The 21,244-nt window shown below is 36.1% G+C and overlaps 1 protein-coding gene across 15 annotated transcripts in view; it reads right to left on the reverse strand.

The window, feature by feature from the left end:
• The window catches only part of EYA4 (EYA transcriptional coactivator and phosphatase 4), a 154,277-nt gene that overhangs the window by 118,764 nt on the left and 14,269 nt on the right, over positions 1-21,244 (reverse strand). For 14 of the 15 annotated variants that reach the window (XR_014881395.1, XM_085217275.1, XM_085217268.1 and 11 more), the window contains exon 2: positions 14,017-14,118. Coding sequence is in view for 13 of the 15 variants with exons in the window: in XM_085217275.1 (XP_085073401.1) it covers positions 14,017-14,049 (33 nt within the window). In the remaining 2 variants the exon portion in view is untranslated. Of the gene's footprint in view, positions 1-14,016; positions 14,119-21,244 lie in introns of those variants that run through there. The other variant, XM_085217274.1, reaches the window with a different exon arrangement.

Genomic DNA, 21,244 nt, shown 5'->3' on the forward strand with positions numbered 1-21,244 from the left:
TAGCAGATGCATCTCAGGAAGTGACGAAGGTTCCCTATCAAGAGACAGCAACATGACAAAGAAGTAGGACAGAAGTAGCAGAGGGCTTCAGATTTTGCATACCAACTAATGTATTGTTACCATATGCTGAATCATGGGTTGTTCCCTTCCTCTAGTCTTCAAAAACATTATCTCTCATGGCTATATTTATTACAAATACCCTACAGAATAAGCTGAGCAGGATTTCCATTTTTATCCACAATTCTTTTTAACTAATTCTAGCAATTTCTCTTCACAGTCAGTATACCTGGAATACATAGATATGTGCTGTGCGCATGCACACATCACTACAATCAAAACGACGATCAAAAACTTGCCAGTTTTCCTCCCGTTCTTAGCCCAATTTTGTTCAAATGACAAATGTTTCCAGTACAAGCTACAAAACACTGAAACATAAAGTGCACCCATCGATAAATCCCACTGCATGATATAGTTTAGGATATGTAAAACTTGTTTGTGTTACCATGTATTTTTTTCTTTGACTACTATTTTTTTATTCATTGAATTTTCTACTGAATCAGCAGATTTAAAAGATAAATACATTATTTAAATAGTGGTTTGGTTTTTTTTTTTTTTTTGTATAAATGAATTTGAAGCAATTCCTTTTAAAAAAGTCTTCAAATCATTTTTGTTTAAATCCATTAAATACATTAAGATATTTACACTAATATAAAGTTTGAAGATGCTTTTTCCTCACATGATATAGGCAAGTTTTCAGTGTTCAAAACAGCTCTTCCCAGCATACAAGTAAAAATATATTATGTTACTTGTAAATAGAGCAGGCTGCTTCAAGAAAGGGCAGAATCCACTGTAAAACTGTGGAGGTCCTAATTTTAATATATGATTTCTTTTCTTTAAAGAGACTTTGCAAATTACTAAATTCCCTGGGAAGCAATAACTCTTGAGCCAAAAAGAGTTGGTCTTAGGCACTTAGTCTGCTATTCAGTATATATAATAATATTGTTCTAAGATGACTACAACTACTCAAGAGCCTAGTGTCATACAAATAAAGGTACACTTTAACTGGCAACAGAAACTCATAGTATCTTTTATAATATTTTATTCTAAAACCACACAATAATTTCAAATTGCATACATAAGAAATAGCAAGAGAATTTAAAATTTTTGAATTTTAATGATTTAAGATGTACTATGCCTTGCTAGGCATTGTAAAATTTTTCATAAGATACAGTCAATTCTATGCATAATAACAGTCACTATGGTCACAAGATGATGACCTCTACTGACATAATAACAGAGTTAGACTTCCCACATTTTCTGCTTACTAAAAACATTTGTTTTGGATGCAGAATATGTGAAAATGAGTAATCTACTGAAAAATTATAAAAAGAGAGGAGTGTACATTTGGAGAAAATCTTAGTTTTTAGAGTATCTAAATGCTGTCAAAATTTAATGACTTGATTCTTTACTAGGTCAGAAAATGGATGTCATGATCTACTGGAATTATACTATAAATCTCTTCATAGTGGCACAGATGTTGGATGTTTTTCAAAATGTACTGACTGGAGACAGGATCCAGGATGTGCAGGCGTACAATGAGACTACTAATGAACCTTAGACTGCTATTCATCAAAAGCTAGATTCCAAAAAAAAAAAAAAAACAACTGTCATCTCCCAGAGGCTTTACTTAAATATATTTAAACTAAAACACAAATGAAAATGTCTACAACAAAACCAAATACCACTTAAACATTACATTGCCACTAGCCTAAATGCATTGTTAAAGCAATTAATTTTTTTCTTCTACATACATGATTGTATTGTACTCTCCTCAAGGAGATAGGGATAGAAAAAAATGTTGGCTAGAATATATGCCATAGTGCCAATGTACCACGGCAGTTTACATTTCTCTGCACTGAAAAGGCTTGTCTTCTTCAGGACAAGCCACTTGTCTGAGTAATAGGCAGAATAAGTACAGCAGTATCTCTTGTGCTCCAGTACATGCTGTCACTAAAATAATGTGTAACAGCTGTGATCAGGCAATTATGAAAGTACAAGATTAAGAAAGATGATAGGTGGTTGAAAACCCGCACAGCATCTACCTAATTACGTACCTTTTTACTGCAAGATATTACACATTGTGCAATAGTGTTCCCTTTTTATTAATATAGAATAATCTTGTCAGCTCCAGAAATGAAAGAATGATTTATTCTGTCGTTATCTTTCCATTTGGAAGGCAGCAACAGTTTCTTTTTATGTCTAAGGTGAATCTTTTCTCCATTTACTCACTTTAATCTGACATCATTAGTTTTACGACTTACAGTGCATTATAACCTCACAGTATGTACTACATGATGTCAAATGGGAAGTCCTGGGAATGAAGCCAAGTTCCAGTGGAGGTTATGGACGTCAACTTCACAAACATAGCTGAGTTTAACCTTAGGTAATTGAGTCACTGTGTTATGTTAATTTAAAAGGAGACATTTTATTTTAGGAAAGTAGAAAAGTCACACATGCGAACTTACTTGGTGACATTTACAGACAAGATGGCTTAGTCCTTTTTCCTACCTGCACTGAGCTTATGGAATACCAATAAGTGGTTTTAAAAAAAAAAAAAAAAAAAAAAAAAAAAAAAAAAAGACAGAAAGCTAGGTTTGGTCTTTGTGAAACAGTAACCTCTTTATGTAGCCAAGTGCACAAGACTCATGATAAGTAGTTATAATAGAAAAAAAGATTCCTGCGCAGATCTTCATCACCATCGTGAAAACCTTACTCTTGCAGACAGATTTACACACAAATCTGTGCTGCCTGCTTTGTAGTGTAGCATCTGCTAAATGTATATTTTCCAAAACTAAATTTCAAGAGAAACTACTTACAGTCTCCTGAGAGAAAGATTCTTAAAAATTACAAGGAAGGATAGATCAACACTATAAATAAAGCAGCTGGAGATATTCCCTGCACAATCTAGCGTGTCTGTACCGCTAGTCAGCCTCTAGATTTCTATAATGATCTGATTGTCTGGGAGACAGTTTTTTGTTTATGTTTTCTCTATAAATAGAGAAACCGTGCTGTGTACTTGCATGTAAAAAGTGCACAGCAGAAGTGCAATAGGCAAGAAAATAAATCTTTAAAGGAATGCATAGCACTGATTATTTTTCCACAGGTTGGGGGACAGCTTTTAGGCAGAAAAGGATCCTATGCAAAATAATTCACACTTGCATTGAAAAAGAAGGACAAGGGCTACCAGAAAGCAGCAGTAGAACAGCAGGAACTGGTTCCACTGTTTGTTTGTTTTTTGCCAGCAAAGAGTAGTAAAGGATGGATTAATATTGAGAACAGAGCTGGCTAACACAGAATATCAGAAGAGTTAACAAATATGGCAAAGTGCAAGCTCGCTGTAGCCAAGCTCTAAACTGTGACTCCCAGTACTTAGAAACTAGCACTGGGTAGTGCTTAGGGCTTGCTGTCAACCATGGAAAAGTTACTCCACACTCTTACATTCCTGGTAGGTAAGCCACTGACCTTCAATTCCACAATACCATCACTCCGCTTCTCTAAGAACTTTACATTAGCCTCCTTTAGTCAATGTCCAGTTTTCAAGATGTGATCAGCCACAGCACTTTGATGTTTTGCTATAACAGCAGTGCTAAAGAGTACAAAATATGAAAAATAAACATTTACTTAGCAAAAGCAACAGCAAAAGAGCCGAGTCTGAATTTTTGACTATGTTATTCACCACAACAGGCTGTCAACACTGCATTTCACATTTCTACATTGCTCTGTATACTTGATCAGAGCACCCTCAGAGTTTTCATTTCCAGATTTGGTTACATATTTTCTCCCCATGAATGCACTTTTCTGTCTTTTATTCACTTCCAACACTACAATTTAATAAGAAAATCATCTGTAATCTACACAATCCTATTTATACTTTCCACTGAAAAATTTCTCAATGAAAATGCAAGTCTTTTAGAAGAATTGAGCTAACTATTATAAATAGGATCAGTATTACAGGTAAAAATAACATGCAACTAGGTAATTCAGCTATGGTCTATGCCTGAATTTAATTCAAGATGTAATTTTATTTTATTCATAACAGAACAGTATACAGTATGTTTATAATACAAAAGTAGGGGCATAGACACTTTCCATACCTCACATAATGTGAACAAAAAACTCCACAAATTGGCACATAGAACTGCCAATCATATTGTCATTCAAACATTATTTCTGGTCTATCCACTCAAATCCTCCTCTTCAGCCTTGCTTACAAAGAAGACTTAAAAATAAAAAAATAAAAAAATAAAAAATCACACTGATTCAAAGCTGTTGTACTATTTATTTCAGTGAAATAAAGAACCTTGTTGAGGTTTTTCATTTTAGCTCGAAATTACAGTACAGCCATCCCTAGAAAGAATTTTAAAATTGCAGTGCTTAAACAATAACATGTCCAGTTAAGGCTTTCTAAGCCAAGATAAGAGACAATAAGCACTACATAGACATGGAGAGGAAGGCCAAATCCACGCACAGCCAAAACTCACAAACTGAGCCTCTTCATTTGAACAGTGGCCTTAAATACTACCCACAAAGACAAATAAACATTACTATCTTTTCTTCCTCTCACTACCCGGGAAATGGCCTAACTGGAAAATAAAAAAAAAAAAGGTCAGTGGGAAGAACACTATTGCTAAAGACAATTAAGCTTAAGACTCATAAAATTGAAATTGCCATTTCCATACAATAATAAAAGAGATGTTCCCAATGGGGTTCATCAGCTGCATAGTTTCTTCTTTCTTCCCCCCCTCACCCCTCACTTTTTCCTGAATTTTATGGTGTACTCATTATGGATAATGATTTTAAAAACACACTCTTGATTGAACTGGATTGCGAAGCTCAATATTTTCTCCTAACTTCTCTGAAACAATGCTAGCAACAAGTGCAAAACACTTAGCTGAAAATTTCAGATGTTTCAGAATAGTGCATTGTTCCCAGTCAGATATTGCATCCCATATTCACACCTGAAGGACATCCCTGAGTCTGCTGGAAACTGGAGGAAGACAACTAGTAGGTCAGCTCTGGCTCTTAAGACATGCCAGGTGGCTTTTTGTAAATGCTGACTTTAAAAGAGCCCTGCTCCAGCCCTTTTACATCCAGCTGGCATCCTTCCTTTTTAATGCACATCGTGTTAGGTAAATCCAGACAGCAAAGAATATAGCACTGCTCTCGGCAGAATTAAGTTATTAGTTAACTCCAAACTGTTACAGGTAAATGGAGTAAGTTTTCCAGCATGGTCTTCAGGTCCACTATCAGTTGATACCCGCATCACTAACATAGTCATATTGCAAAAGCCATTATAAGTAGAACTATCTTTAGATATAAAATTTTATGAAGGTTTTCTGATGTGCAATAGGTTCTTAAAAATGAGAAATTCCTTCATCCATAAAGTGTAGTTTATATGTTCTCTAAAGATCACAGTCTGCTTTTTATCATTATGTATTTCAGCACATTAGCAACAAAGTTTCCTTGTCTGACAAAATATGCAATTTCCCATGTACCACAGAAGATTTAAGTAGCAATTAGTACAAACTAAACATACCTCTCTTTCTCCTGACTTTAAGTGCTCATGTAAGCTTTAGCTCAGGAGATCTGACTGACATCTTACTGATAGGCTTTCTACAGCTATTAAATTTTGCAGCTCCATGACTGAAAAACATAATTTCTATCAGGCTTGATATTAAGTCATTCAACTTATGTAGATAAAGAAACATCAACAGGTTAAGTACAGCTACTTGGCTAGAAAATGCATAAGACAGTGAAATATTAGAGAAAAAGTAATTCCAAATCTTCTTTCACCCATACACAGGTACTAAGAAAAAAAATAAAGCAGGTCTGTAGGCCTTCCAAACCTATCATCTGCAGACAAGCAAGATGCTTCTTCAGATCTTATTACATTTCTCAGGATATCTTGGTAGACAATTATTCAGTCTTAACTCACACAGCTCAGCACCATGACTTTCCACAGAATTCTACAGTTGATATCAAACAGCATCAGAAAAGCAGCTAAAGTGTCCAATTATTGTGTTATGGTATTTGCTATCATAGACATATTCTGAAGTACAATTTAAATTACATAGAAGACTTTTTCAGTAATTAATTCTAATTCTACCTTACTGAAATTAACATTGGGTGTTATTTCAGCCTGGAACATTTAGGCCAACGTCAACTCTTCAGGTAAATCTTATTTTCAGTCTGTATTTTTTACAGTCACGAGTAAGTGCTATTGAACTCTAGTACTGATGAGAAAAAACTGAAGAGTTTAGAGATGATCAACCAGTGACTCAAAATATTAGATAGCAGACTGAAGAGTATAATGTCCTTCAAAGAACTAATACACAAGAACCACTACAACTGTACAGGATGTACGGAGAAAGAAGTACCCAAATATATCACTTAAGATTATTTAGCATAAATTGGCAAAGTGAATGTGGTAATGACAGGAGCCTGAGCTTAGCCTAAGACTAAGACTCAACTTGGCAAAACTACTTTCATTCAGTGTAACCATAACATCTCAACTCAACTTATCCTTTAACTTGCTAGAGAAATAGCAAGAGGACAAGACTGTCTGTGATATAATGTTATAAAATACAAGCACATATTTATGAAATCAGATTCTTCATCTGGTGAAGTTTCATTACTTAAAAAGTTAACACTTCTCCTTGTCATGCTTCTATTTTTAATAAGAGTTGACTTGCAAGTCAACCGCTCAGATGCTGAGGTAGAACTCAGAGAAAAGTTTCTACAAGAAGAAGAAAGAAACCACAATGACTATATGATGCTGAATAAATATTAGCCATAGCCACAAAAAAAAAAAAAAAATTCAAAAGTATTTGCTAATAAAATATTTCTGAAATTACTCCTTTTATTTTATACTATATTTTCAACTTTTTCCCAGAATGTACTTAAGCACATGCCTCTCTTAAAGCACGAGAAATCTCATCCATTTCAATGGGTTTAACCATATCCTTAAGTCCCATACATTCTTCAGTGCCCTGCTGCTTTTTTTTTTTCCATCAAAAAAGACTAAACAAAATACATATTCAGGGTAATTCATACTGTCTGTGTAGAAATGTAGGCTGAGTCCTTTAATAGACATGAAATTCAGTAGGATTTAAGCCTTACAAAATAAACGCCACACAAAAACTAAGAGGCCAATTCACTGTCATATATTCAATTAATTTCTGTGGAGAAACAAATCTCTGACCCCTTTTTATTCAAGTAAATAGTGTTTCTGAACATGCTTACATCACATGGACAGCGTCAAAAAAAAAAAAAAAAAAAAATCAGTGCACAAGCGCTGCACTAAGGAAATTATATTTTTAGCTTGAGATACCGTATAGGTCTGGTGTGGACACAGCTGGAAGTTTCATGACTAATTCTGAAATTAAAATACAATATTAAAATCAATTAAAAGTACAGTGTTTGTTCAAATATTTAACATGCCAAATTTACAAGTATCATATCTTACGTCCAATAGCTGGCTTCAAAGCTGGAAATGTGTCTGTCAGATGCAGATGACTTAATAAGGAAAAGCACATTTATATGGATTAGTAGTGGCTGATAAATAAATATGGAGTGGATCCAAATCCTAAATATACGTGCATATATACAAACATATTCCAGAGTGAGAGAGCTCTTCCTGAAGCACTAAAGAACATCAGATTTCACCCAGTTTTCAGGCTCTGAAAGGAAGTTCAGTACTAGCTTTTTCTAGTAGTATAATCTACTACAATACTGTAAAAGTTGTCTCTGTTGTCCTTATATCAGAAGAGCTCTGATATCACCACTAATACGGAATTCAATACTCTAGGCAGCGTCGAGTTCTGTGTCTGTATCTACCTTGAGAAAAGTTCGTGTAGCTGACAGAAGTAGCCATTTTCCCAATTACTTTTATCCCTAAAATTCCAACGTAGGGCATCACCAGAGCTATGAATATGAGCCATAGCAAACTATATAGCAGCTACGTGTAAGTCTCTGTCAGCATTCAAAGGATGGTATGTGATAACAGAATATATTTTACTCCCTCCCCTTGTTATTAAGAACAGCCTCTCCATTAAAACCTCTGATACTGACTTAGTAATATCTTCCAGAAGACAGGTAGAGAGCTGAACTAGAGGAGCCATGACAGTTTCAATGACATGAACACTTCTGTCAGTCCTACTTCTCATCCCATCTTGCAAGGTTATAAGAAATGAATGTCATTTGATTGTATACCTTGGATATTTTTTTAAGACATGACTATTTAGCTTTTAAAAAAAAAGTGCTTTCAAATATTTTCAATTCAGAAAAATGTATGTTTTTATTACGTGTGTCAGTGGCCTAACAGCAGAAAGAGTACAGTAGTGTTCTTACACCAAATGTGTTGGAATATGAGAGATTCAGCTCCCTCAATTTCCTATACTTTCCTCTTACAACACAGTTAAGAAATCTTGCTATTACGCTATATCATTGATCTTCTGTAGTTCAAAATGGGTGATAATTTTGGCAAGGCATCTCTCCGTTCTAGCTTTCACATTGCTGGAAAGGGGACAATAAAATGCCTAACCAACTAAAAAATGTTTCAAAACATATTGTAATGCTATAATGGAATGGAAAGTACAGCAGTAACAGTGGAGTGGCAAAGTCTTTGGCTACAGCAAATGAGAATGATCCCAAACGCAACAGACGCAGAAATGAAGGAAAAGAGCTGCTTACCTTTGGAAGGCTGCAGGTATGCAGGAATCTCCAGCAAGAGATGCCTTCACATCCACTGCCAACCCTTAAATGAGGTCTGGGAAGGGGTGTATCCTGGCTCAACCCTTTCTGGTCACTCAGGTGCACTGCATACACCTGAACTCCCCTGGGTTGGTCCTGCCTTCCCACCAGGTGCTCAACCGTTGGTTCAGACTGTGATTTAGCATTTCTGCTACACATAGCTTGGAAAGTCATCTTGACTTGCTTTAACTGACTTCTAGTTACAGCATTTTTTGACAATGATTGTTTTCAATTAAAATCACTTAAGGCAATTATTTTTGCTCACTAAATCCACTTTCTTCAAAAGGCACTCACAAACTGGTATTTAATACAGTTTGTGGCTATATTGAAATACAATGAAATATTTTCAGCAATTTGTTACTGGAAGCTAGACGAGACAATTTCCAGAGGTTTCTTTCAACCAATATTTCTAGAATTTTGTAATTTGATAAGATGAATTGCTTGCAATATACCAAGTCCTACAAACATTGATATTATAGAGGTAAGACATACAGCATGCTCTGAGGTAATACAGAGCTGCCTTGTAAAGCATGCCTAACACTTAAAAGAATGTAGAAAAGTTTACAGTATCTTTCATATCACTGAAATTAGCTTCAGCTAAAGCCCAGGGCTCCGACCTTCATTGCACAAGAAGGGTGTCCACTCCAGTGAACTGCAACAGCTGAAAGCTGTGGGGATTCGGCAACAAAGAACCAACTACACCTGAAAACTGATCTGCAAGGGGATTGCATCTGACACCTTCAGAAATTAAAGCAAACAAGCAAAACAAAACAAAACAAAACAAAAACCAACAAAACCACAGAATTGACACTGTCTGAAAAGGTTCCAGCTGCACATAGAATATAAAAGCAAGTGACAGCTATGATGGTCTGTATAATCTGATGAAAACCAAATAACTTACCCAGTGCACAATGCTGATGATCACCCAAATTTCATGAGAAAGGATTCATTGAGTTTTAGCTTCACATCTACCAGTATCCTGTCCTACATAACTGCAATCTATTGTTTAATTCCAGGTTAAAACGAATATAAATATGCAAGCTGTTATATAAAAGGGACAAGGGATGAAATTACATCAGTTTCTAATAAGGCCCTTTGAAACCCTAAACTAGCCAGTTAGCAGCCAAATTATTTTTCTTCTACTAATACAGACTGAACAGCTACTAATGACTACAAGAAAAATAAAATAAACAGCTTAAAACTTCTGTAGTTCCAAAATGCTGTTTGCTACACCAAGACACAACAAGAGATTATCTAAATGCTAAACTTTATTTACTACTTTATCAATCATCTCTCTACTTAAAACAAAACAAAACAAAACAAAACAAAACTTTTTCTTTCCTGGGTTCTCTGTAAATAAGATCTGTAAATTTCCTCCTCTCCTATTTCAAAACTAAATAGAAGAATTTTTAAACATGCACCCTTTGAAAAAGCATCTCTAGTTAGCATTTAGTAAAACTCAGCATATTTATCTGGAAGACAACATAAAATCTGATATGCTTCATTATATCTTCTGTGTTTTTAATATGTTGCATATAAAATCTATAGTAATTACAGTTGTTAAAATACTTTCCATAGACACTTCTGTCTCCGTAAAACCAATTTGTGTGGCTTTAAGTATTCTTCAGTTTGAAAAGTTGCATCCTGTACACGATGACCGACATCACGTCATAATAAAAATGATTATTTTCTTCTAACTGGAAAATATGTCCTACTATTTTCTTCATTATCATTCAGAATACTCATAAACTGAACCTTTCTATCAACCAACTGCACATTTCCCTCCTATGCATGGTTGTATGATCATGTTGTGCATCTGAATTTGGAAATAAAAAGAGAATTGTGAGCAACTTATGTTAAGACATCCTCAAAGGTGCAGCACCAATGAAGGATGAGCCCCACCCCAGCTCATTCTCTGTTGGTTGGTTGTAGGAGCCCAGCTAGAACTGACCTGCACCTGATGTATCAACCGCCCTCTTCAATGTGAGGTCATGCATCAAGTTCCTGCTGTTCAACATCTGGCTATTTGTCTATGAGACTGTGAGTAAAGACAGGAAAATGAAGTACAATAATCCCTGCTCTGCTCTAATCCTTACTCTGTTTTTATCACTGAATAATATTCATACTAAGACCAGATTCACTCCCTCTGCTACACAGGACTGGGAAAAAGAAGGCAAGGGAAAGCAAGCAGAAGGAATTCGTCAGAAGTGAAGCCCTACATATTGAAGGAGACTGACTCCTGATCAGTCAGTGCATAAAGAAAGAAATGTAGCAGAGGAAGGAAGTTTCCTACAAATAAAAATAGGAAAAATAAATAAGTTAGTGACATAACAAAATAAACTATGTATACATTACATCTAAACAAGCACGTGGCTCAGAAAACACAGCAGCTGCTCAATTCCATCAGATGCAACTCCAGTCGAGGCTTAGAGAAGAGGGGTGCACTTAGACTGCTGAAAGAAGCAGTACGTGGTCATGCAATTACTACCCCGAGACAAAAGTCAAGGAATTTGTTTCCCATATGCTAACAAAGATGCTGTGGAGTTGCTCCTAATTACAGTAGTATGAGTTTCACTGATACAGTTTTAGTATAGGAATTGTAGAACCAATTGTTTTGTATTTGTTTATTGTAAAAGAATAGAAGACAGATCAAACACAACAGCAACCTCAGAATTATGGAAAAAAACTATAAGAATAAAAGGTGCATTACAGCATATCATACTTTCAAGGGACTGTCTACTTGCAGAAATTAGCATAATTTCTTTTCTTTAAATTAGAATTTGAACGTTTACATTATTATTTAGCTATCCAAAGTAAACATATCTGCACTTCTTTCCCAGTGATGAAAAGCTCTTAACAGACTGCTGAGGGAAATTAATTCAACAAAGGAATCTCTCTATTCAGAAAACTTGCCTGTCCATCAAACATTATCCAACAGCAAGCACCTTCTAAACTATCTCAGTTGCAGAGACAGGCAGTCTTTCAAGTAACCACAGACTAGAATATTCAGGGCAAGATGCCAGCACAAGTTTGAACACAGGTCTTGCATTCATGCTTATTCACACAATCTAATGTGCTTGCAGCAGGGGCTGGAGCCTTAGGCGCCTACAATTTCCATGATCTAAATCTTATGTACTCAGCTCCCAGAGAGAAATTCTGAAGCTGAAATTAAATACCTATGTGCCCTGAACACATCAAGAACCAGAAATAATTCATGATGACCAAGAACTGCCTAGATCTAACCAGTACAAAACATACCAACCACTACAAAACACCAGGTTAATATAAGATGAAGGGGTGTAAGATATACATCTGATATCTTCCTGGAGATTAAGCTAATAAAGCCTCAGACAGAGAACATCTCCTTCTACCTGGGATCTCCAGCCCAAGTGCTTGCCTGTGGTTTTTAAAAGAACTAAGCCAGGAACAATATTTTATTCTTCAAAATTTGACTGTAAGAGTTCAACTCTAATATTACAGAGAAGAAACCTATGAAGTGGGGCTCAGTATCTGCTCTAGGCAGACAGGCTTCATATAGCAATTGCTTTTCTCAAGATAGCAACATCTAGGGTAGGCCTCAATGTGGTCGCACACCTAGCAGGAAGGGTGATGGAGGGGGACTCCTCCCACCTACTGTGCTGAAGTTCTGCTGCTCTTCAGCAAAGATGGAAAAGAATAATCTACTGCCATGAATGAGGACTTTCTGTGACACCAGCAGTACTGTATGATATCTACAATGCAACATGGAGTATACATCACCTTCATTTTTAATCTGCAAAACTGTTCTCACATTAGCTTAAAGCTATATAGTAACTATGGAAAACTAGAGATCAGATTATGATAAGATAATAAAATGTATATTAAACTATGCATTTATCAGACATCCACTGATGCAAAAATATTTCAACTATGATGAAAACAAATTTTTGCACTAAGCTAAGCTGGCTCATCTACTTGCTATTAATAACTCTACTATGTATATTGCCGAGAGTAATTGTTTTGCAGACCATGAGAGAACTTCTGCTTAATCTTTTATGACCTTTATAAAACTTTATTAAATTATGAAGCCATGTAGCTTTTACATGCTCTAAAGTTTTGGTTGGGAACTGTTTAAATACATAAATACATGCAGCTGTCCTGAATAGTGCCACCACAGTGACTTGAGACACTGTTAAGACTTTCCAGTTCTGTCCCATTTAAAATCAGCAATAAAAGTCCAGTCCAAGATAAAGTCTCAGATAGGAGCTACCCAGTCAGGAGCAAAGTACTCCTTATTAAAGAAAATTACTAACATTTTAAAAACACACGTGCTCTTCTCAGTTCCTTGCACTTCTGTTACATATAAAAGTCTCTGCTATAAAAAGATATTAAAACTAGTTTATTACATGGATAACCTATTTCAGCATGTAAAAACAGAAATATGAAATCCCTTTATTGATCTTTAGTATACTGAGCCCAAACTGAGACTTGTGGGGAACATGGTGTTCACAAATCTGCCAGCATTGTGACTACTACAAATTAAGATGTTAAAAACAAAGTCAGTATTTGGGATGACCTAGCCAAGTTTAAATTCAATCAGAACACACTGCCTCCTCAGAACTGCAGCCTGGTGGCTAAGGAAGTCTGGAGACCACATCCTTAAAAGAGAGGAAAAAAAGTAGAAAAGAAATAGAGGAAATGTCTACTCATATTTTCACCAGCTATTTCATCAACAACAAAGGATACCTCCCTCTGACCCAGTACAGAGAGATATTGTCAATACTCACAATCTTCTTGAAACACGAGAGAGTTGGATATATCATTGTAACAGCCTATCACAGTTCTTGTTCATGTTTCTGATAACAATTGCTTTAACAAAACTGGCAGGCCATAGTGGGTATATATTTTGATACAGTTGTTTAAAAAATATCACTGTGCAAGATTAACATTTTATTCTTCAAGTGTACGTCAATTATATCCATCACCTCTCCAGAAATTCTAGTTCTTCAAAATTCTATATAACTATGTTCTTTTATCTTACAGTGGTAAAAAGTAAGATTAAAACCACATATTTCACATATGAGCTCAAAAAAAGTTTGAATATAGAGGCTCAGAAGTTTTTTCCTAGATCTCACTGTAATTCTCAAATCTGAAGTAAAACCCCTTCGTACACAATTTGAACAGTTATTTGTTTTTTCCATTAACTTTAGCAGCTTTTATACTTACTGACTGTTCACTTAAGTCCTGAGAGTCTTCCATGGAGGTTGTTCACCTTTCTTTTTCACCACAGGCAGAAATTATCTTCTGTTCAATTTATAGCTCAGTGATCTAAATTAAAAAGGAGATAAAATGTTAACATATTAGTCTGTAGCCCTCACTTCTAAATAGATCTGCAATAAACAAATAAATAATTGAGACTATGATACCACTAAAATCTGCAAAGTTCCCAATGACTTCCATGAAGTCTAATTTATATAACAATTTCAACACCTCCAGTACTGTTTTGGAAAGCTATCTAAAACAGAAACAATGCATAAGTAATAATTTTTCCACTCCTTCAAGAAAAAATAGCTATGAAAACAAACCAATAACAAAGCTGTTTAATACAGCCAGCTGTTTAAGTAGACCAAAAAAAAAAAAAAAAAAAAAAAAAACCACAAAGATAACACTTGGGAAAACATATTAGGCAGACAATTATGGAACACAGCAAAACTGATTAATACACTTTTAATGACTATCTCTTAGTCATTAAGTGTCTGGAAGAAAAAGGTTATTATGCAATTATCAGCATGAAGTCCCTATTCTCAGGTCCATTAAATTCCTTTAGGATTAAATAAAATACACTAAGTGGTTTATAACAAGCAACTCTCTGCAATATGCTAAATGACAGACAATATATCCTAATTATCCACAATGTCCATGTCTTCTCTCATACAGTGAATCATTGTTATCAAATATTGAAATATTAATTATGAAAACTCTGAGAGTTCTGCACAGTGATGATTACAGTAACCTTAATTATAAAGACACAAAAACACAGAATTGTACGTGTTGGAAGAGACCTCTGGAGATTATCAAATCCAACCCCCTCCTAAAGCAGGTTCCCCACAATAACTCTCACAGGAAGACATTCAGGTGTGTTTTGAATATCTCCAGAGGAGAGTCCACAGCCTCTCTGGTCAGCCTGTTTCAGTACTTTGTCACCCTCACAGAAAAGAAGCTTTTCCTCATGTTTGTGTGGAACTTCCTATGTTTCAGTTTGTGCCCATTGCCCCTTGTTCTGCCACTGGCCACCAGTGAAAAGAGCCTGGCCCCATCCACTTGACTCCTGCCTTTTTGAAGCACTGATAAGATCCCCCCTCAGTCTTCTCTTCTCCACTCTAAACAGTCCTAAGTCTCTCACACTCTCTTCATAAGGGAGATCATCCAGAGAATCCTAATCATATTTGGCACCCTCCGCTGGACTCTTTCCAGTGGTTCCCTGTCTTTCTTGAACTGGAAAACCCAGAACTGGACACAGTACTCCAGATGTGGCCTCATCGGGGCAGAGTAGAGGCAGAGGATCACCTCTCTCGACCTCCCAGGCCACACTGTTTTTAATGTGCCCCAGAATACTATTGGCCTTCTTGGCAACAAGGATACGCTGCTGACTTGTGGTCAAACTGCTGTCCACCAGGATGCCCAGGTCCTTCTTCACAGAGCTCCTTTCCAGCTGTTCAGCTCCAATCTGTACTGATGAATGCAGTTTTTCCACCCCATTTGAAGTACTTTGCACATGCCCTTGTTGAACCTCATCAGGTTCTTTTCCGTCCAATTCTGCAGCCCATCCTCGTATTACTGAATGGCAGCACAGCCTTCTAGTGTGTCAGCCACAGCTCCCAGCTTTGTATCATCAACAAATATGCTGAGATGCATTATATCCCTTGATCCAGGTCACTGATGAAGATGTCGAACAAGACCAGTCCCAGTGCCAATTCCTGCAGAACACCAGAAGTTACAGGCCATTCACTAGGCTCTGCACCACTTAACACAATCTTCTTAGCTCTGTCAGTCAGCCAGTTCTCAATCAATCTCATGTTTGCTTGTCTATCCCACACTTTCTAATCTTACCTACGAGCATGCCATGGGAGATAGTGTCAAAAGCCTTGCTGAAGTCAAGGTACATGACATCCACTGCTCCATCCTCATCTACTCAGCCAGTCATGACATCTACAAGGCTACCAGGTTGCTCAAGCATGACTTTTCCCTTGGTGCATCCATGCTGACTGCTCTCAGTAACTTCCTTTTCTTCTTGCTAGGAGATTGCATCCAGAATAAGCTGCTTCATCACCTTCCCAGGGATGGAGGTGAGGCTGGCTGTCCTGTAGTTGCCAGGACTCTCCTTCTTGCCCTTTTTTTGAAAACTGGAGTGTCATTGGCTTTCCTCCAGTACTCAGGCACCTCTCCTGTTCTCCATGACCTTTCATAGATGATAGAGAGTGGCTTGGCAATCAGTTCTGCCAGCTTCCTCAGAACTCATGGCTGCATCCCATCAAGGCCCATGGATCTGAGTGCATCAGGTTTGCCTAGATGATTCCTGACCAGATCCTTCTTGACCAAAAGGAAGTCTTCCTTTCCCCAAACCAACTCTCTTCTCTCCAGGTTTGAGGGGAGAGGGGCATTCTTAGTAGTAAAGACTGAAACAAAGAAGGCTTTCAGTAACTCTGCTTTCTCAGTGTCTGTTTGCCACTACCAGGACACCCACTTTATTCAGCTGCAGGTCTGGATTTTCCCTAGTCTTTCTTTTGCTATTGACATACTTAAAGAAGTCTTTATCGTTGTTGACTTCCCTTAGCAGATTAAATTCTACATGGGCCATAGCCTTCCTTGTAGCATCCCTGCATGCCCTGACAATGTTCTCAAGCGACTAGACCCCTATTTCACTTTCCATAAACTTTCATCTTCCATTTAAGTTTTTCCATGATCTCCTTTCTCATCTGTGCAAATCTTCTGTCACCTTTGCCTGATTTCTTACTGTTAGAGATGCATTGATCTTGAGCTCAGAAGAACTTGTTCTTGAATGACAACCTAATCTCTTGGGCCCCTTTATCTTCCAATGTTCTAACATATGGGATACCTTCAAGTAGGTTTTAAAGAGGTCAAAGTCACACAAATATATTTCAGTCTCCATTCTCAGAAGAAAAAAAAAAATCCACTTTAGAGTAACAAGTAATTTGCACGATTTAAAACAAAGCAAGTAGCACAGATATTGTATATATCAGTAATTATAAAATTATAAATCAAGCCTACTATGACATTCAAAAGAGAACAAAATATATTATTGTATGCAAATGCATAAATTAAGTAGCCCAAACAATCTATCATTACTTGGATTTGCTTATCAACAAGGTACCCCAAAATACTATTACCTGGGAGTATTCCCTATAACATAAACATTATGGAATCATTTTGGTTTAAAATTTTGACCACTAAGCACTTGAACCTTATGCCATCTCCAACCTGGATAAATACAATGATTACTTATCTGAGCTGTTTATAGCTGTTAGCATGAATTGGAGCTGCAGACCAGACACTTATCCCCTCACACCTCCCTGTAGGGGAGGTTCGCCTAGGAACAACTTTTGCTTTAAAGTGCCACTTACTTCCATATCTCCATCTACTCTTCAAAACATTGACTCCCCAAATTTTACTGTATTTTGCACTAGGTATGTCCTAGAACATACACAATCTACTTTTTTTTTTTCCAGTCTCCCCTTGATCCTGCTGCTGGATTGGACTTTCTTCTTTTCCCTCCCTCTAAGTTTCAGAAAAAGCTTAACTAGCATTTCATTGATTTTGCTGTTTACTTGCATAAAGAAAAGAACAACTGTAAGCAATCCTGCGGTACATGTTCAACCTTAAGAGAAAGCTGTAAAAAAATTTATCTTTCAAGATGGAGGAAATCTCCTCTCAATTTCAAAGGGATTCAAGACATGGATGTCTTTGCTCAGGATACCTTCAGCACAATAGCAACCATCTTCCATAGTTTCCGATCAACATAGAGCCAACAGCCTTGCATGCGTAAAAATTTTTTGTGATCTTTGTCTAGATGAGACAAAAGTGGAATTAAAAGCTTTCTTTAAAACACTCCATATAGGCAAAGGCTACTGAGAACAATGGATATTTTGAAAGAAAGCAGTTCTACATGGGATTTCCTGTAGCAGGCCATTACTCATCCGCCCGTGCCAAAGAAGGCAATTCCAAACACAAAGGTGAATTTTCACAAATGATCCTGAAATATTTGACATAGAACTTAAACATGAAATCTGTTTTAATTTAATTAGGAGTTTGAAATTTATGCATTAGTAAAATTGCCTAAGAAAAACTGGTGAAGCACTCAACATTAAAATAAAACATTCAGAACAAAATCAGCATTTTTGAAGTCTACAGACTGCAGTCAATACTGGGCTCACATTCAAGCTGCAAAAGCTCCAAATCGGACTGTTGGTCACAGAAAGTGATAAGTATCTCACTTTCTGTATGAAAGTCAACTACAGAACCATTTAACAACAAACAGAAACACTGATGTCTTTCCGTATTAAGCACGATCTTAACCAAAGTACACTGAAATCAACGTCACCTTTTTCTTTAAAATATCAAGATTATCAACAGCTTAGATGAATCCTAATCATTTAGGTCCAACAGGAGTTCTACTATTAAAAACCACCTATGTCTCACTCATGATGCATATACTGTGTCCCAATATTCACGTAGATGTATCCTCTGCAATGCAACATTAAATATGTACTTGTATTAGTTGTCTTCATAAAAGATGGACCTTCAGGAATTTTTAAAACAACTTGACTGAATTGCAAGACAAGCTGATTTTAGTATATTTATGCAAAAAAGATTATGCACTAAATATAACTTTTCACAAGCATGTAACATTAGAATAGATTTTAGGACTCTGTTGTTCATTTTCACACTGCTTCAAAATTTAAATACTGTACTACTGGAAATTAAGATATTTCTTTTTAAGTAAAATTTGGATTTATGGTTTTATCAGCATCCTACCTAATGGACCAGGATATCAACAGCTAAATCCTACTAAATTTTTAGCCCAGCTAAAGCTGCTGATTATAACCAACTTCTAACACAATGATTTTTATAATGGCAGTTATCCCAATTGCACTTAGACCAAATCCTTTAGGGTTTAGTTTAATAAATTTGTAAAAGAGGAGAAAAACCATTAGAGAAGTCAGTGATTCAAATAAGACCAACATTACTCCCTAATAAAGATATAAAATTAAAGGATAATAGTAACCTCGTGCTGTTTTATGAGGCAATAATCCAGTTACCAATCCAACCTTGTAGTTTATCCCATCAAGAGAACCAGATTAAAAACAGAGGGAGGGAGGGCACTCTTATCCCTTTTATACTGCAAGTGTTTCTAACTGTTTTTAACTATTTTTAAAACTGTTGTTAAAAGTCTTAAATTCACAGACAAGCCAGAATGAAGAAAAATGTCTGTTTCTGCTCTTGATCCAGTCCTTGCAGATGTGGCTTTAAAACTGATGAAGTGTTTTATGCTCTCAGATAAAAATTTTACCTTTCTAAGAAATGTCTTAATTAGGAGGATTCCTGACTTTCCTCATCAACAAATGCATTTAAATATAATTTTTTATTTATTTATTTTTATCTGGGGGAATAAAACACTTCATCAAATTTAAACTGCAACTTCCAGGACTCGACCATGAGGAGAAACATGTGTTTCTTCCCAGAGATACACCCACAAGTTAAAAAATAATAAAAAAAAATAAAATCAAGAACTCCTCAAGGATCTCCTGCATACAGATTTATAAATAACTGAAAACGCAAGACAGCAAGTACACAATCTCTTCCCTAGCAAGGATTTCTTCATGCTTTTATTCAACAAGAAAATGAAACTGTAGCAAATAAGCAATTGACCGAGGCAATTTCATTTCATACGAGATGTGGAAAAAAAACAAGTTTTACAACTTTCCCAAGGTCAAAACAGAATGCAAATCTTGGGAACAAACTGGCAAATAATAATAATAATAATAATAAATAATAATAGTAATAAATCCAGCTTTAAATGACATGGCATTTCCCAAGAGTATCTCTGAGCTTGCTTCAGATCCTCCACTTAGCCAAAGGAGAAATGGCTGTCCAACAAGAGTCCTTTGTCTAGAAGAGGAGCTTCACCATCAGAATGTTTCTTCCCTTTCACCTTAATCCACAAACCTGGAGAAATTTTTGCTTCACTTGAAATTGCTCTTGCTAGATGAAATAACTGAAGAAAAGGGTCCTTAGTTTCTACCACAATATTTTTTCAAAGAATAATTCCACATTGGGAATATAGACAGATTATTTTCATTTTTCTTCAACTGCAGAACACCTTCTGTTCTGACTGTATCGCAGAGATGTTCTAATATAGGACATGCACCATCCTAGTCAAGTTTACTGGATTATTTTTACATTATAAATTGTGTCAATAATAGACGATTAGCAGAAAGGACACTACTGTAGTTAACACAGTTACTTCATAGCCACAAGGAAGAACCATTTCTGTGACAGCCACACACTGATGAAGAACACAAAATGTTAACTGACAAGTGGTCACAGACAGAATATTTTCTCATTTTCTTGTTCTCAACTTCATAAACCTGTGATAGCCAAAGTACTCAGTGCTTATTACCACAACTGAAGACATGGCAGCACATGCACAGTAAGGTGCCACTGCTTTAGTAAACAAACACAGCCTCACAGGGTCGAGCTCCTCCAGCACTGGCAATACTCTGGGCTCCACATCTTTTCTACAGAGCGTCTGAGGAGGTACATTTCTAAATATAAGGCACTACAAAAGGTTATGCAAGGAAGGCAACAAAGAAATGAGTCACTCCAAAATTAGTGCAAGAGATTGTAGTACATGTGTACTGTGATCTAAATTAGATAACTTCATAATTGTTTATTCCCATGAATAAGCTTATTTATCGGAAGGGACAGGAAAGAGGGTACGAACAATAACAAACACTGCCTAACACTCAAGCAATTCTTACATGGAAAGTATTCTTACTCCAAGCTGTCTGCATGCATATCACCTGTAGTCTGCTATGAAAAAGATAAAATAGAACTCAAATTCGCTAAAAAGAAAGAAAATTAATAATGTAATCAGGTTTTGAATTAGCATAAAGCTAATGTCAAAGTCAAAAAACATTTTGTACAGTAAAAACATTCTGCTTTCTCAGCCTCTATTAGTATCACATTTGGAAAAGAGGAAAGACCTATGCTCCAAAATAGCAATAACAATGAAATAACAACGATGTGCTTTATAAGCTAGCTTTCTTCAAAACTTGTTGCAAGCAGACAAGCAAATAAGAAAAAACATTCTAATTTAACATATTTAAAATAAATGAAATTATAACATTTAGACTTTCTAGACACTGGAGATCAT

This window comes from Meleagris gallopavo, chromosome 2 (assembly GCF_905368555.1).
Source record: "Meleagris gallopavo chromosome 2, MGAL_WU_HG_1.1, whole genome shotgun sequence".
Taxonomy (NCBI): Eukaryota; Metazoa; Chordata; class Aves; order Galliformes; family Phasianidae; genus Meleagris; species Meleagris gallopavo.